This window comes from Balaenoptera ricei, chromosome 1 (assembly GCF_028023285.1).
Source record: "Balaenoptera ricei isolate mBalRic1 chromosome 1, mBalRic1.hap2, whole genome shotgun sequence".
Classification (NCBI taxonomy): Eukaryota; Metazoa; Chordata; class Mammalia; order Artiodactyla; family Balaenopteridae; genus Balaenoptera; species Balaenoptera ricei.
In genome coordinates, this window is record NC_082639.1 from 7,216,542 (window position 1) to 7,231,731 (window position 15,190).

Sequence of the window (15,190 nt, forward strand, 5' to 3'; positions counted from 1 at the left end):
AAAGAATCACTTTGCTGTACAGCAGAAACTAACACAACTTTGTAAATCAACCATATGTCAGTTAAAAAAGAAAAAGATGGCGGGACTTCCCTAGCGGTCCAGTGGTTAGGTCTCCGCGCTTCCACTGCAGGGGACACTGGTCGGGGAACTAGGATCCCACATGCTGCACAGCATGGCCAAAAAAAAAAAGAAAGAAAAAAAAAAAAGATAGGAGTGTTTCTGCAGGATAGGTACCCCCACCTCCACCTCCTCCTGGGAAGTTGATTCTGGAATGAAAGCATTCACTTAACTTCACTTTCCCAGTTCACTCCTCACTCAAGACTTGTGACTTGTGACCAATCTGCTTCTAAAATTCTGGGGATGGAAATGTGATCCATGACTGTGGGGTCCCTTGTGAGGGCACAGATGGGGGCCAAGTCCCTGCACGGTGTCCCTAACAACCAGGGTTGAAGTGCCAGCTCTGCCCCTTGGTTGGAAGACTGGCCTGGACCTGTGGTTGCCTAAGAAACGCTGGCAACCCCAGGCTTATCCTAGAGCATCAGCTGAGCCCCCTCTCCTCCCCCAGGGGAAGGCCTTTGGAGTGAGAGGGCAGAGCCGGAGGAAGGAAACATCTCCAGCCTCACAGTACAGCAAGTTCCCGGGACCACTGCCAGGACCAGCTGGTCTCCCAGGGATGGACAAACAGAGAAGGAAAGGAAGCAGCACCAAGTCGGCCAGTGCATGCCCCAAACCAAGAGACACATTTAAAACCTCACTCTATGCATAAACAACAAGGCCCTACTGTATAGTACAGAGAACTATATTCAATATCCAGTGATAAACCATAATGGAAAAGAATATGGAAAAGAATGTATATATATATATATGTATAACTGAATCATTTTGCCGTACAGCAGAAATTAACACAACATTGTAAACCAACTATACTTCAATAAGATAAATTTAAAAAAACAAAACAAACCTCACTCTACACTGAACGGGAGGTGAATCTCACCTCAATTTAAAACAAAGACAAAAACATAGATACCCACACTTTAAAGGGAGACCTGGTCTAAAATTCACAGACTGTTTTAAAGAATTAAGTGTTATTATTTTCACGGACACAGGGTTATTGAAACTAAGTTGACCAACTTTTCCATAGCAAGGCTCACCCTTGACAAGGGGATGAGAGGGAGGTCTTGGCAGGGCAGTACCTTTCACCACTCTGTTATCTACTCACTTCGTGTGTACTTCCTGGGCTGGCCACCAGCTGGGCAGTAAACACTAAGGCAGGAAAGACAAATGTAAACAAATGGGACATCTGGCTGAGGTGTCCTAGGGGTGCAGAAGGAAGAATGCTTGGGTCAGGGAGAAGGTAAACCTACAGCGGGGAAAGGGGAAAGAGTCCCAGGCTGAGGGTACAGCATATACAAAGGCATGGGGGCATGGAAGAGTGTCACGTGGCAGAAGAATCTGGGAACACTCCCGGGGTAAATTGTGCTTTTTTTTTGGCCGCAATGCAGGGCACGCAGGATCTTAGTTCCCCCAGCAGGGATCGAACCCGCGCCCCCTGCGGTGGAAGCACGGAGTCTTAACCACTGGACGGCCAGGGAAGTCCTGATTGTGCTTTGAAACGGTGGTTTTGAGTTCACACTCAGCTTGCGCCTTAGGATGGGAATCCTGCAGAGCCATGGTTGAGGGTGTAGGCCTTCTGCTAGACACCCCCAACCCCGCTCCCCGGACTATTTAACTTAATGGATTAAATGGTTTCAGGCATCCACCTGCATCCCCTCAGCCAGCCCCAGAGTCATGGTGGACACTTCCCACGCAAGCCCCAGCGGCTTCCCGAATCCTCCAGGAGGACATGCCCGGGCCGGGGACACACACGGTCGGAGGGAACCAGGAGCTGGTCGCCCAGCAGCAAATCTGAGGGAGAGACGTCCAGCCCCCAGCCCCCTCGGGGACGTCCTGAGCTGCGTGCCACTCAGCCTCCCTGGGGCCCCGTGGGGTCTGGCTCCACATCCCCGCGGTGGTAACAGCTCGTTGGCACCCGCTTACCCTCCCTCCCTCCGCTCACCTCCCTGCCCAGCCTGGGACCATGTCCCCCACCAGCTGCCCACAGCCAGGCTTTCTCACAGGTCCTGGGGTCTTTCTGGGTCACCAAGGCGGTATAACTTCAAAGCCCAGACCCACATGAAGGCGGGCCTGTGGGCACAAATTGTCTTTTTTTTTTTTTCTTTTTCTTAAATAAGTTTATTTATTTATTTATTTTTAGCTACATTGGGTCTTTGTTGCTGCTCGCGGGCTTTTCTCTAGTTGCGGTGAGCGGGGGCTACTCTTCATTGTGGTGCGCGGGCTTCTCATTGCGGTGGCTTCTCTTGTTGCAGAGCATGGGCTCTAGGAGTGCGGGCTTCAGTAGTTGTGGCTCATGGGCTCTAGAGCGCAGGCTCAGTAGTTGTGGCTCGCGGGCTTCAGTAGTTGTGGCGCACGGGCTCTAGAACGCAGGCTCAGTAGTTGTGGCGCACAGGCTCTAGAGCGCAGGCTCAGTAGTTGTGGCGCACGGGCTCTAGAGCGCAGGCTCAGTAGTTGTGGCGCACGGGCTCTAGAGCGCAGGCTCAGTAGTTGTGGCTCACGGGCTTAGTTGCTCCTCAGCATCTTAGTTCCCTGACCAGGGCTCGAACCCGTGTCGCCTGCATTGGCAGGTGGATTCTTAACCACTGCGCCACCAGGGAAGTCCACAAATTTTCAGAGGAGCTTTTTTTTTCTTTCCTCCTGAGTCCAGATGGACAGACACGTTTCTTCACCTGTCTTTGCTGGCAGTTATGTTAAAATCCACCTTCACAGAGGCTCTGGGCCCTGGAGGGTCCCCTGCACCATTATTCCTTCAGTCTCCTCATGCCAAACATCCTGGCTACAAAGTTCAGCCAACAACTGAAGGGTAGTCGTGATTCCCTCTCCATAGACCCCCTGGAGTAATTTCTCGAAGTTTTATGGAAGACAATATGGCAGTTCCTCAAATAATTAAAAATAGAACAACCACGTGATCCAGCAACTCCACTTCTGTGGAATACCCAAAAGAACTGAAAGCTGTCTGCAATCCTAAACAGACATTTATTTATACACCACATTCAGAACCGTCTTATTCACAAAAGCCAAAGGGTGGAAGCAACCCAGGTGACCATCAACGCATAAATGGGTAAACAAAATATGGTACCATATTGTTCAGCCTTAAAAAGGAAGGACTGGGACTGCCCTGGTGGTCCAGTGGTAAAGAATCCACCTTCCGATGCAGGGGACACGGGTTCGATCCCTGGTCAGGGAACTAAGATCCCACATGCCACGGGGCAACTAAGCCCGCACACCACAACTACTGAGCTCGCGTCACAACTAGAGCCTGCGTGCCTCAAACTACAGAGCCCACGCGCTCTGGAGCCCGCGCTAAAACTAGAGAGAGAAAACCCTCACGCCACAACTAGAGAGAAGCCCACGCGCCACAATGAAAGATCCTGCGTGCCACAACTAAGACCCGACGCAGCCTAAAATAAATAAATAAACAATAAATAAATCTTTAAAAAAAAAAAAAGGAAGGACCAACAAAAACAACATGGACAAACCCTGAGGACATGATGCTGAGTGAAATAAGCCAGTCACAAAAAGACAAATAGTGTAGGATTCCACGTATAGGAAGTACTTAGAGCAGGCAAATCCATAGACAGAAAGTAGAAGGGTGGTTGCCAGGGGCTCTGGGGGGGAATGGAAAGATAATGTTTAGTGAGGACAGAATTTCTGTTTGGGAGGATGAAATAGTTCTAGATATGGATGAGGGCGGTGGTTGTACAACAAGGTGAATGTATTTAACGCCACTGAACTGTATTCTTGAAAAAGGTTAAAATGGTAAATCATGTGATGTCTATATTACTACGATTAAAAATAAATAAATAAATCAGAGAATAACTTGGTTTTGTGTTTTAAACGTTCTTTGTGTCTCATCTTAGATTTGGAGGAGTTTTGTAGCAAAGGGTGTTTTCGGGACCTCAAATCAGCCGTATTTCCAGAAACAGAGGCTCTGGGACGAAGGAGTGAAGGGCCTTGAAGGTCCCTCAGCACCCCTGTCACCATCCCCTTCACAAACTTGTAAACACGGTTGGTCTGCTTTGCGAGCCTGTTTCTCCCTGACCGTGTGATTCAGCCATGTCTGTACTGCTACAGACTCACGGGGCTCGAATCGGTGAAGTTTCGGCATATGAACTAGGATGTATTCAGAATGTAAGTTGCTGCAAGACAATCCCCAGACTCAGGGGGAGGGGGTGGGGGTGGGGTAAAAACAGCTCCTGAAGGTTGGAGTCCGTGTCTGTGCACACAGCCTGCCTGGCCTGGTGAGGACCTACCTCTCCGTCCCCTGGCATCTCCCCTCCCCTGCTCACCAGCCCCCAGCCACACAGGCCTCCTTCTTCCAGTTTCTCACACAATCCAAGCTCACTCCCACCTCAGGGCCTTTGCACCTGCTATGTCTCTGGTGGGGACACTCACTCCAGGTCCTTACATGTCTAGCTCCTTTGCATGCTCCACATCTAGCCTAATGCCACTTCTGCAGACAGGCCTTCCCTGACCACCCTCTCCAAAGGGAATGTTAGATACTTAAAGCATTTACCATCACAGTGCCCCACTTACTTCCTTCGTGGCATTGGACACGAGGTAATAGTTTATTGTACCATTTGTTCCTTTGTTTATTGACAGTCTTGCCTAATGGAATTTGAGCTCCGTGACGGGTGGGGACCACTTCTTGTTCTTACCTGAGTCCCTAGTGCCCAGATCAGAAGGAATTCAGCTAGAAGCTGTGAAAAAAGAAAAAAAAAAATCAGACTTTTCATGATTCAGTGACTCCATTAAGTCCTGAACTGGTTCCAGGCCTAGAAAGCAACACGTGGGTGGCGATGTCCTTCTGATGGTGACCACCCAATGGGGCAGATGAGGTGGGCTGGGGAGGATGGGCTGAGGAATCAGTAGACGGGCTTTGTCAATGTTCGTCCCCACCTGCCTATTCAATCCCCATCTGGAAGTGTCAAGTCGGTGGATATTCCAGAACAAATCCAGGGAAAGGGTGGAGCTGCAGATAGAAATTGGGAGTCAACACAAATGGATGTTGTTTTTTAAGTCTTGGAACCATATGGATGGTTTTTTAAGTCTTGGGACTTGATGACATCACCTAGAGAGAGGGTTTGGCCCCCAATCACAGCATTGGGTGGCTTGGCTGTCTTTGAGCGGTAGGGACCACATTTAAAACACTTTGTCAACCACCCAGCACGTAGCCTTCGGTGATGGGCATCGGGATCCCATGGAATCGGGAATGATAAGACTCAGGTCTCCTGTTATTTTTGTCCCTTATGATCTGTAGAGCTACCGAGATGCACCGTCTCCAAGCCTCAGTTTCCCCATCTGTAAAATTACTGTGGGACACATAACTTACTTTATTTATCAATAATCCAACTACACTCCCCCAGTGCCCGCACATGCTGGTGTTGGGAACGACCTGTCCCTGTCCTGGACCCCACAGTTTAGTGGGAGAGCTACAAGGAAGGAGTGGGCTGAGTCCCAAGGAAGCAGGAGGGGTCACTTCTAACTCTGAGAGAGGGTGTGTGTTGGGGAGATTCTGAACACCCAGGTGAAGTAAGCATTTTAAGCATCTTTTTATAAAAGAGGAAAGTCAGGTTCACTCCAGGTCACACAGCCCATAAGTGGCAGAGCACACAGTGACATGCTCGGCTATCATTAGCTTTGATGCTCATGGCCATGGCCATGGTAGCCAAAGCCCTCTGGTAATGAGAACCCAGCTTGTCTTCTTTCCCTACCCCTGCCTTCTTCTCCCTTCACTGGTAATAGATTTACGAATCAGCACAAAGAGTGGTGATCGATGGCAAGGTGGCTTACAGATCAGGGAGAAAGAATAACTATGCATTCTGCTGAGAGCCCCTAATCCAGTCCTGGGAGGTTGGAACATAGAGTCTGCAGCCCAACCACACTGGTTCAAAGCCTCTGTGCCTCAGTCTCCTCATCTGTAAAATGGGGACAAGAATAACATTCTCCACCTCATGGGGTTGTTGGGACAGTTGAGTGAGTTAATACAGGCACAGGTGCTCTATAAAGGCTACTAGGATTCTGGCTCCCTTTTGTACACCTGCCCCCTCCCTTGACCTGGGCCCAGGGTAACAGCAGCCCCGCTCTGCCCCACTTAGACTGTGGGGCTGCCAGGCCTGCAACCAGAGCCAGCTCCCCATGGGAGGACAGCAAATGGGGGATAATTTCCAGGAGCTAATGAAGCCTTCAAACCCTGGTGCCCTGGTTCCCCCTCCCTGGGCCAGGCAGCCCAGGAAAAAAGCCCATTGAGAAGTCAGCCGTCGGAGCCTGAAGGACAGTCCCAGGATACACAGGCACCTGTGCCCTCCTGCACGTCTGCAGGGACCCACTGGGACTCCAGCCCTACTCTCATGTCCCCTGTCTACCAACTCCCCTGTGGTCCTACAGGAAGCCAGAGAGAGCTGTAATTTCCCCCAGTTCTGTCACGTACAGCTGAGCTGAAGCTGCCCCAAGAAAAAGAGCCCTTCTCCACCCAGCTTCCCCAAGGCAGATCCTCAGTGCATTTCTCCTGTTTTGCTTACACGGGTGGGTGGTTTTCGGAGCAGGGTGAAAGGGAACACTGGGGTCGTCACTGGGCTCTGACATCCACCGTCATCAGCGTTGGAGTTGGGACGAGCACCCTGGCTCTAGGTCATCTATGTTGGGCCCACACATTTTTTTTTTTTTGGCCCTGCCGCGCGGCTTGCAGGATCTTAGTTCCCCGACCAGGGATAGAACCCCGGGGCCACAGCAATGAAAGTGCTGAGTCCTAACCACTGGACCACCAGGGAAGTCCCTGGGCCCACGCTTTAAAATCATAACTGGTCCAGGCTAGGCCAGGAGAGCCCAGCGTGACAGTCAGCAATTTGGGGGAAGAAGGTAGAGGAAGCCATGCCCCCGCCAGCCGAAGGCTGTAACAGGAGTGCCCCCCAATCCATTATACGTGGGCTCAGAAAACCAGCTGTCTGCCACAGGGACCGCGGTCTGTATCCCCACCTCTCACCCATCCCTCACACAGTCTGTCATCTAAATAAATGCACAGCCCTTTCCTCTGCCCCCTATGTTCTGACCCTGCTCTAGGCTACCACTCTTTTCTTGTCTGCACCATTCAAACATCTCTCTGATTCTAATCTTCCACCAACCAATTCTTTGACCACACAGCAGCCAGAAGCATCTTCTTCAGAAGTCTTCTCAGGTCGTACCAGTGCCCTTTTGAAACCACCACCCTTCAGTGGCTTCCCATTCCCCCCGGGATAAAGTGCAAAATCCTGGGCCTTATTGGTCTGACCTGGCTGCCCTTTCTCCCTGCCATTCTCCGGCCCCATGGGACTTGTTCTCTCTCCAGGCCTCAGGCCCTTTGCCCCTGCTGCTCTTCCTCCATGGGCCATTCTCCCCTCTCCTTTTAGCCTGGTTCATTCCAGGTCAATCTTCAGGTCTCCAAGAGACTGAAGCCCCAGGCATGCAGGACCCTATAAAATTCATCCACTAAGGATGCCCTGTGCCAGGCTCAGGTTTGCAACAGAGAAGCGGGCAAATCAGTATTTGTTGCATGAATGCATGGACGAATGAATGAGAAGTGTCTGCCCTGTTTCTCTCTCCTGCTCAGCCCTGTCCGCCTCAGTGGTTGGAAGCTGCTTTGGGTCTAGACACCGTTGCCTCTCCCTGTGGGATGGCTGCATCCACCTGATGCTCCTGACCCAGCATCCCTCAGAGGTCAGCACAGTCGGCACTGGGTACCAGGTTGAGGAGAACAAGGGGCGTCTCCCCAGTTCAAGGCCCCACCCTGTGGACAAGAACCCAGACCCCGTTTCTCAAAGTCTCTCACCCAACAGCCTTGCCAACTGCCAGCAGCAGCCCCCTCCCCAATCAATGTAGCTTAAACCCACATCAAGGGGCTGGGGAGCCAAAAGCATGATAATAATGAGGCTTATGTTTACTGGCAGTTTCTCTGGCCAAGGCACAATTAGCTTATGTAATCCTCTCCACAACCCCGAGAGGCAAGCACTATTAGTATCTATCTCCTCTTTATAGTAGGGGAACAGATGCTCAGAGAGGTTAAGTGACTTGCCCAAAGTTCTGGAACTTGAACCCACACGGCCTGACTCTAGGTGGGTATGGTTAACCTTTGTGGCCACTTGGTGGTAAAGCACTCCCATTCTGCAGGCAGGGTAGCTTGCTTAACCTCACCTAAGCTCAGTTTGCCCAGCTGCAAAATGGGTATAATAAGAGGTCGTGGTTTGTTGGGAGGATTAAATGAGATAGCACTGGACCTGGCTAGCGTGAATGCTCTTGCCATTGTCTCTCTCAGGGCTCTGTGACCTCAGGCAAAGTCCTCAGCCTGGCCGCTCGGGTGGGATAATACCCACCTCCCAGGCTTGATGGGAGGATGAAGTGAACCACTGCTCCACAATCCCTCATCCACCATCCTAAAATCCAGAAAGCCCCGAAAATTGGAGGCTAACTCCCTCGGCAGCAGAACCTGACCTGGAGCCACCTCACGCGGCGGCAAACTCTGACCTTGCTGGATCATGAGGCTATTTACATGGTGTATTTTAATCCCACACGGTGTGACTATCCAGAACTGTTCTGTGCTTGCTGATGGAGTGCTGCCCTGGGCCTGGGGTGTCATCTAGCATGCAGTATATGCACTGTCCAGTGTTTCTAAAATCATCAGAATAGCTCTGACTTGTGACACACACCCCAGGGTTTTGGATAAGGGGCTGTGTTTACAGCATCCTCTGCACAAGGCTGGCATATAGCAGGTGATCAGTAAATAACCGTTCTCTCTTCTTTTAGGGTTATACATGTCCTTAGCCCCTCTCTCCAGCCTGCTCTGCTCTTTTAAATTGGAAATGAGAGTTCTTGTGCATTTCAATGGATGCAAATAGATACTTGGTGAGAATCCTGGTCATAACTACTGTGTATTCAGTATTGATCATGGGTAGGGCTCTAAGCTCTTCATGTGTCCTACCTCAGACCACGCAGCTGGGTGGTTAAGAAGTGCATTCCCTTTGTTTAAATCCCAGCTCTGTCACTTATTAGCAAGGCCTGCTGTGTGATGACCTCCCCCCCACCCCATGACATAGTAAATGGGGATACAGTCATAGTTCCAACTGAAAGTGTCCTAGAAGGACTAAGAACAGCATGTAGCACATACTCAGTGTTAGCAGAATTATTATTATTAATCTTCACTTTGAAGTACATACCATAACTAGCCTGGTTGAACAAGTGGGGTGACTGAGGCATGGGGAGACTAAGTAACTTGGCAGTTGGGCGACACAGTGCTATATTCTACTGCCTCTCAGAAGTTCAGGACAAAGGGAAGAGTGGGAGGGAGGGAGGGAGGAGGGAAGAAAAAGGGCATTATCCACCCCGGCAGTGCCTGCCCAGCCGGACAGACTGTCCAGTCAAGTCCCAAGCTTTATTCAAAATGTGTCAGAAGCACAAGTCTGGGCCTCCTAGAATTTACATTTTACTGAAGGCGCTTTCCTTTTAAGAAACGGTCAGGAAAACGTGGGGTCGGGAATAATGAGCTCACAAATCATTTGGAAAAACAGGTTCCAGCCTGTGGACAAGGAGAGGGAGACCCACTGGCAGTGGCTTATCCTTGCAGGAGCCAGAACAACACGGCCTTTCATTAGTGAGAAGGCTTGGCTTGCGGAGCCTCATTAGCATTGTAACCAGAAACCCGGCTCAGGCTGGGTCTGGTAAAGAGAAAGGAAAGGAGGGAGAGAGGCTGCTGGCCTGTGTCCTTTGCCCCCAGTCACACCACCTGCCCCTGCTTCCCTCCAGCCCCCAGGCGGGCACAGGCCTTTCAGCATCTCCTGAGATGTGGGACCCCTCAGGAGAGACTTGTCCCTGCCCCAGCCTTAGACTCTGCAAAACTGAAATGCTCCTTACGAATCTCTGCAAAGAAATGAAATCCCAGGTCCTGGGGGTGGGATGGGTGGTGGGATGTTTTCCCTAGAGTGTCCCTTTTGCAGAAAAACAAGGATTAAAGAAGCAATTAAAGGTTTGACAGCCAACTGTCAGAAGAAGAAAGCAAAAAGAAACTGGTAACAGGTCAGCAGGAAGCCTCAGGACCTTCAAAACCAAAACCTCAGGTTTGGTTACCAAAAACCCAAGCAAGTCTCTCCTCCAGACCCCACCAAGTCTGGGAGCAGTCCACGTCTGAAACTAAGCAATGCCTAAGTGGATCTCCGGGTGTAACTATCTGTCTGTGCCCTTCCACGTTTCTAAACTTGATATGATGTACACATATGCATTTATGTAGTCTGCCTTACTTTTTTCTTTTTAATGAGTATTATTGAGATATAATTTACATACAATAAAATGCACCCATTTTAAGAGTAAGTTTTAATGAGTTTTGACAAGTGTGTATACCCTGACCAGAATACAGAACACTTTCATCACCCCAAGAAGTTCCTCTGGTCTCTTCGTAGTTAATCCCCTTCCCAGCCCCAGGCTCAGCCCCAGCCCCAGGCATCTACTGATATGTTCTCTGTCACTGTAGACTAGTTTTGCCTTTTCTAGAATTTCATATATAGAATCATGTACTCCTTTATATCTGGCTTCTTTGTTGTTATTGTTGGGGTTTTCTGATGCTATTGTAAATAAAAATTTTTTAAACTTCATATTCACACTGTTTGCAGCTAGCAAAAGAAGTATTTCTTTTTTTGTATATTGACCTTGTCTCCTTTGAGCTTGCTAAATTTACTAATTAGTTCTAGCAGTTGTTATATAGATTCCTTAGGATTTCCTGGTAAACTATTACATCATCTATGACTAAAGACAGTTATACTTCTTCCTTTCCAATCTTTATGCCTTTTATTTCTTTTTCTTGCCTCATTGCACTGACTACGACCTCTAGTACCATGTTGAATAAATGGCAAGAGCAGACATCTTTCCTTGTTGCCAATCTTAGGGGGGCAAGCATGCAGTCTTATGCCATTAATTATGATGTCAGCTGTAGGTTTATTGTGACACCCTTCAGCAGGTAGAGGAATTCCTTGCTCCAGTTTGCTAAGAACTCTTTTCAGGAATGGGTATCCTGTGTTGTCAAATGCTTTTTCTGAATAGAGTCGATACTCAATAAAGATGTCTTGAATGAATGAATCAGATAGCTTCCTTGATATGGGGCTCAATGTATGCTTTTCAACATTTTGTCAGAAATGTCCAGACTTGTCTCTGAAAATGTCCCAGTCTTCTCTCCCACCAACACATACATCAGGGAATGAATGCTGGTCCAGCTCATTGCCACATGGCACAGCAACATGGCCTGGTAACCACAGCCACAGTCCCTTGGCTGAGCCATGAGGGACAGGAGAAAAAAGCACTCCATTTCCCCCAGGCAAGCAGGGGGCAGCTTCACAGAGAAGGTGACTTCTGAGCTGGTCTCAGAAAAGGTCCAGAGGAGTCTGGCCAATGGAGGAAGGGGACATCCTAAGCAACAGCATGTTCCAAGGCAGGGAGGCATGAAAGATTGTTGCATCAGCCACTAACTAGATGTGTGGCCTTGGGCAAATCTATTCTGCTTATCCTTAAAAAGGGAAGGAAAACAACAGGGCTGCCAAAGAGTGTGAGTATCCAATGAGATAACTACATGAAAGACCTTGCAAAAACTCTTAACATGAAGGCAGCATTACTATTAACAAGGGGATGGGGAAGCCTGTTTATGTGTCCAGCACAGCCTAGACTGACAGTCCTTAGGGAAAGAAGGAGGGGGCAGGGTGCTGCGGTGGTGTGAGAAGCCTGGGTCCCAGTCTCAGACACCTCTATGGGAGAGCAGCCAAGATGGAGGGCTGTGATCCAAGGATGGAATCTCCTTGGGTTTAGAATCCCACCCAGATGGGAACAGCTCCCTCCTGGTTAATAGGGTTGCATTACTCTCTCCTGTTTCTACTCATGCCTCATAAATCGTCTTCAGCTAAAACCAGCACTGACTTTCTGAGCAATTGAATCAAGGGATTTGGGAGATCCAGGAAGCATGAAGAAAAACCTTTCTTTTTTCCCTGCCTCCCTCATTTCCTTCCTTCCTTCTTTTTCCCCAAATATGGAGCACTAGTATGGCTTTCCCCCTTCCCGGGGGAGTAATGGCTTTAATATACAGCATTCACTGTATTTGCGTTTTGGATGACTGCTCCTAAGAGTTGTTTTTAAAGAGTCCTCCCAGCAATCAAATACCTAGCTCCTGTGTTTGCACACAATTTCCCTTCTGCTCAAGCTCTTGTTGTGTTTACACACAGGACATCTAGCAGCTTGGTCTGATCAAGGTACTGCTTTTAGCAGCTCTGGGAGACTGAAAACAAAGTGTTGGTATATTCTGTACCTGGTGCCTCTGGAGAGGGGTGAGAGTGGAGGACGACAGACTAAAGGGTTGAAGGGGTGGCCTGTGAGAGCAGGTAGAAGACTTTTGTTACAAGAGACGAAGACTTGAAACCAGCAGCAGCAGTGAAAGGAGCACAGAGAGGGGGATACTTTGGGAGAATTCCAGGAAACAGAAGTGCCAGGTGGACTTGTGGGGGGAGGTAGGGGAGAGATAGAGAGAGGAGTCCAAAGTAACAGGAAAGTTTCTGGCGTTGGTGACTGTGCAGATGGTGGTGTCACCATCTTCCAAGACAGGAAATACAAGAAGCAGACAGGTTTGGGGGAGGGGAAGAATTATGTCTCGAGTTCTGTTCAGGACATTTATTCATTCGTTTCTTGGGCATTACTAGTGGCAGATACCTTGTCAGGAAACACCGTGAACAAAAGAAACAAAGTCCCTGCACTCCTGAAGCTTACACTTCAGGGGCGGAAGGACAGTTTTTACACAAATAAAAGAACAAAGTAACTGCAGAAGCCTGTGTGAGGAAATTAAGCAGAGTCGTGTGGTTGAGTGTGCTGCAAGGGGGGCCAAGGAAGGCCTGTGTGTCCAGACTTGGAGTTAAGAAGTTGCCAGGCTGAGTCTGACGGTGACCCAAGGACATACAAGCAGAGAAGCAGCTCGGATAGAGAAGCTCAGAAATCTGGGCTGGAGATGATCAGAAAAAAGGCCAAAAACCGTATCGCAGCATATAATGCTATTTCTAGAAAAATCAAAGATACACAAAATGATACCACGGGTACACTGGGGGTTAAGGCTATTTGGATCTTGTTTTTCCCCTAAACTGGGTGATGAGTACAGAGGTGTGAGATGTCATATGTAATTTAAATACTTTTTTACACAGCGTATCACAAAGTAAACTGGACTAAAAAAAGGAAAAAAGGACAGGCGCAGCGTCTCACTAAGCTCAACGAAGCCCCGTTTCTGTACCTCCCTCATCAGGGACCAGGCAGCCTTGGCCGGTTCTCGCTTCACGCGCATTGGCTCAGGCAGTCGCCCCGCCCATGTCCGCCCGCCAGCCAATGGGCGTGCGGGATCCGGGTCCACACCCCCGCCGCGCACCGCCCCGGGCCCGCGCCGCCGAGTGACGTCACAGCCCGGCCCCCGCACGTGACAGCCGCGCGCCGGGCTCCGGCTGGCTGCTGGGCTCCCGCTGGCTGCCGCGCTCGCGCCGCAGAGGCAGGTGAGGCGCCTGTGGCCACGCGGCAGAGGGCGCGGGCCGAGGGAGCCAGTCGTGGGGGCGCGCGCGCATGGAGGCGGTGCCGGCGGCCTCCTGAGGACAGCCGGGAGAGCGGAGCGGCCACCTCGTGCATCCGTCAAGCCGCCTCGAGCCCGCGGCACCCGGCGGCTGCGGGCCGCGGAGCCGGCGCGGCCATGGCGACGGGCAGTCAGCAGAAGGAGAACACGTTGCTTCACCTCTTCGCCGGCGGGTGAGTGTCCCGGCCCGACTCCGCGCCCCCGCCCCGCGCCCTCGGTGCGCCGGGGCCGGTTACCGGCCCTCTCGGGGCTGAAGCTCCGCCTCCCGAAAGAGGAAGTCCCGGCGTGGGGGTGGTGGGAAGCGTCGGGGGGAGAAGGGCCTGTCCCACCTCCTGGCCGCATCCCCGGAGGGTGATTTTACGCCGCGTGCGCCGCGCCCACGCCCACCCCCATCCCCACGGCATCTCCAGCTTTTTCTCCTTTTAAACAGTTAGTGGCTGGTCTGACGAGTGTCACTCGGGGGCCGTCCTGCCTGGCCACGCTGCGCTTAACGACCCTCTGCCTAGATTCTCCTCCTGGGCCTTTTCCCGAAGGCTCTGGGCGGTCTTGGGGATGCTCCGTTTGGCCCGGGAGTCCCTCAGGGTAGCGCAGGGGCGAGTTCAGATGGTCGAGAGGGCTGCCGGTATTGGGAATCAGCAGGGGCCTGGAAAGTGCTAGTGAACCGTGATGCTGCGGTCAACAACCTGTGGGAGAGCAGTTGGGAAGGTGTGCTGAAATGCTTCTCACCTGCTGGTTGAAGCGTCCAACGTCAGAAACAACATTAAATCTAAGATGTGCCCTGTTTTGAAAGTATCATTAGTTTGATCGTCATGGCACCTTGTATTTTTTCAATGGAGGCAACGTATTTTTAGGGAGGTGGGGTGGTAGGGGGTTAGGAAGGGAGCTGGTGTTTTTGTTTTTTTCAGAAAATAAAAGTAAAAATGTTTTGTATTAGTAATTTGTTTTCTTTTAATGCAGTCTTTGGGTCCTTTTGGAGTCTTCTAGATGTTTGGAGTCTTATTTGAGGACCTCACAGGCCTGGCACAGCCATTTTTAAGTGTAGGACATCCTGCATAAAGTAGAATTTATCCTGGATTATTATCTTGATTTGTGTATTTTAGTTGCAGCTTAGTGTTTCAGTTACTACCCAGATATGTTCCTTATTACAAACAAGTAATGGTTGAGAATTTATTTGCAAAAATGACCATGATGAAAGTGTTCCTGAGCGCTCTGTACTTTTTATCGTAGTGGATTACCCAGTTACGTTGTTTCTCCGGTCAGAAAATTGGTTGTTCTTCATACACAGGAACGATTTCTCATTCAGCTCTTCCCTATCAATCCCCCTCCTTTTGCTTCATCTCCCCCTTGATACTTACTTTGAGAGTAACACAAGGTTTGGGGAGGGATTCCTAAATTAAGAGTACATTAATTTGTCATTGTGGGGAATTTTAAACAAGTTGACCATGTTATTTAAGTCATTTCTCAAGCTAAGAAGGA

At 50.1% G+C, this 15,190-nt stretch overlaps 1 protein-coding gene across 1 annotated transcript in view; it reads left to right on the forward strand.

Annotated features, from left to right (window-relative positions):
* The first annotated feature begins 13,588 nt into the window (after window positions 1-13,588).
* SLC25A33 (solute carrier family 25 member 33) overlaps window positions 13,589-15,190 on the forward strand; it is a 29,064-nt gene continuing 27,462 nt past the window's right edge. The window contains exon 1 of the mRNA XM_059912307.1: window positions 13,589-13,887. Within this exon, the coding sequence (XP_059768290.1) occupies window positions 13,832-13,887 (56 nt within the window). The 5' untranslated portion in view covers window positions 13,589-13,831. The remainder of the gene's footprint in view (window positions 13,888-15,190) is intronic.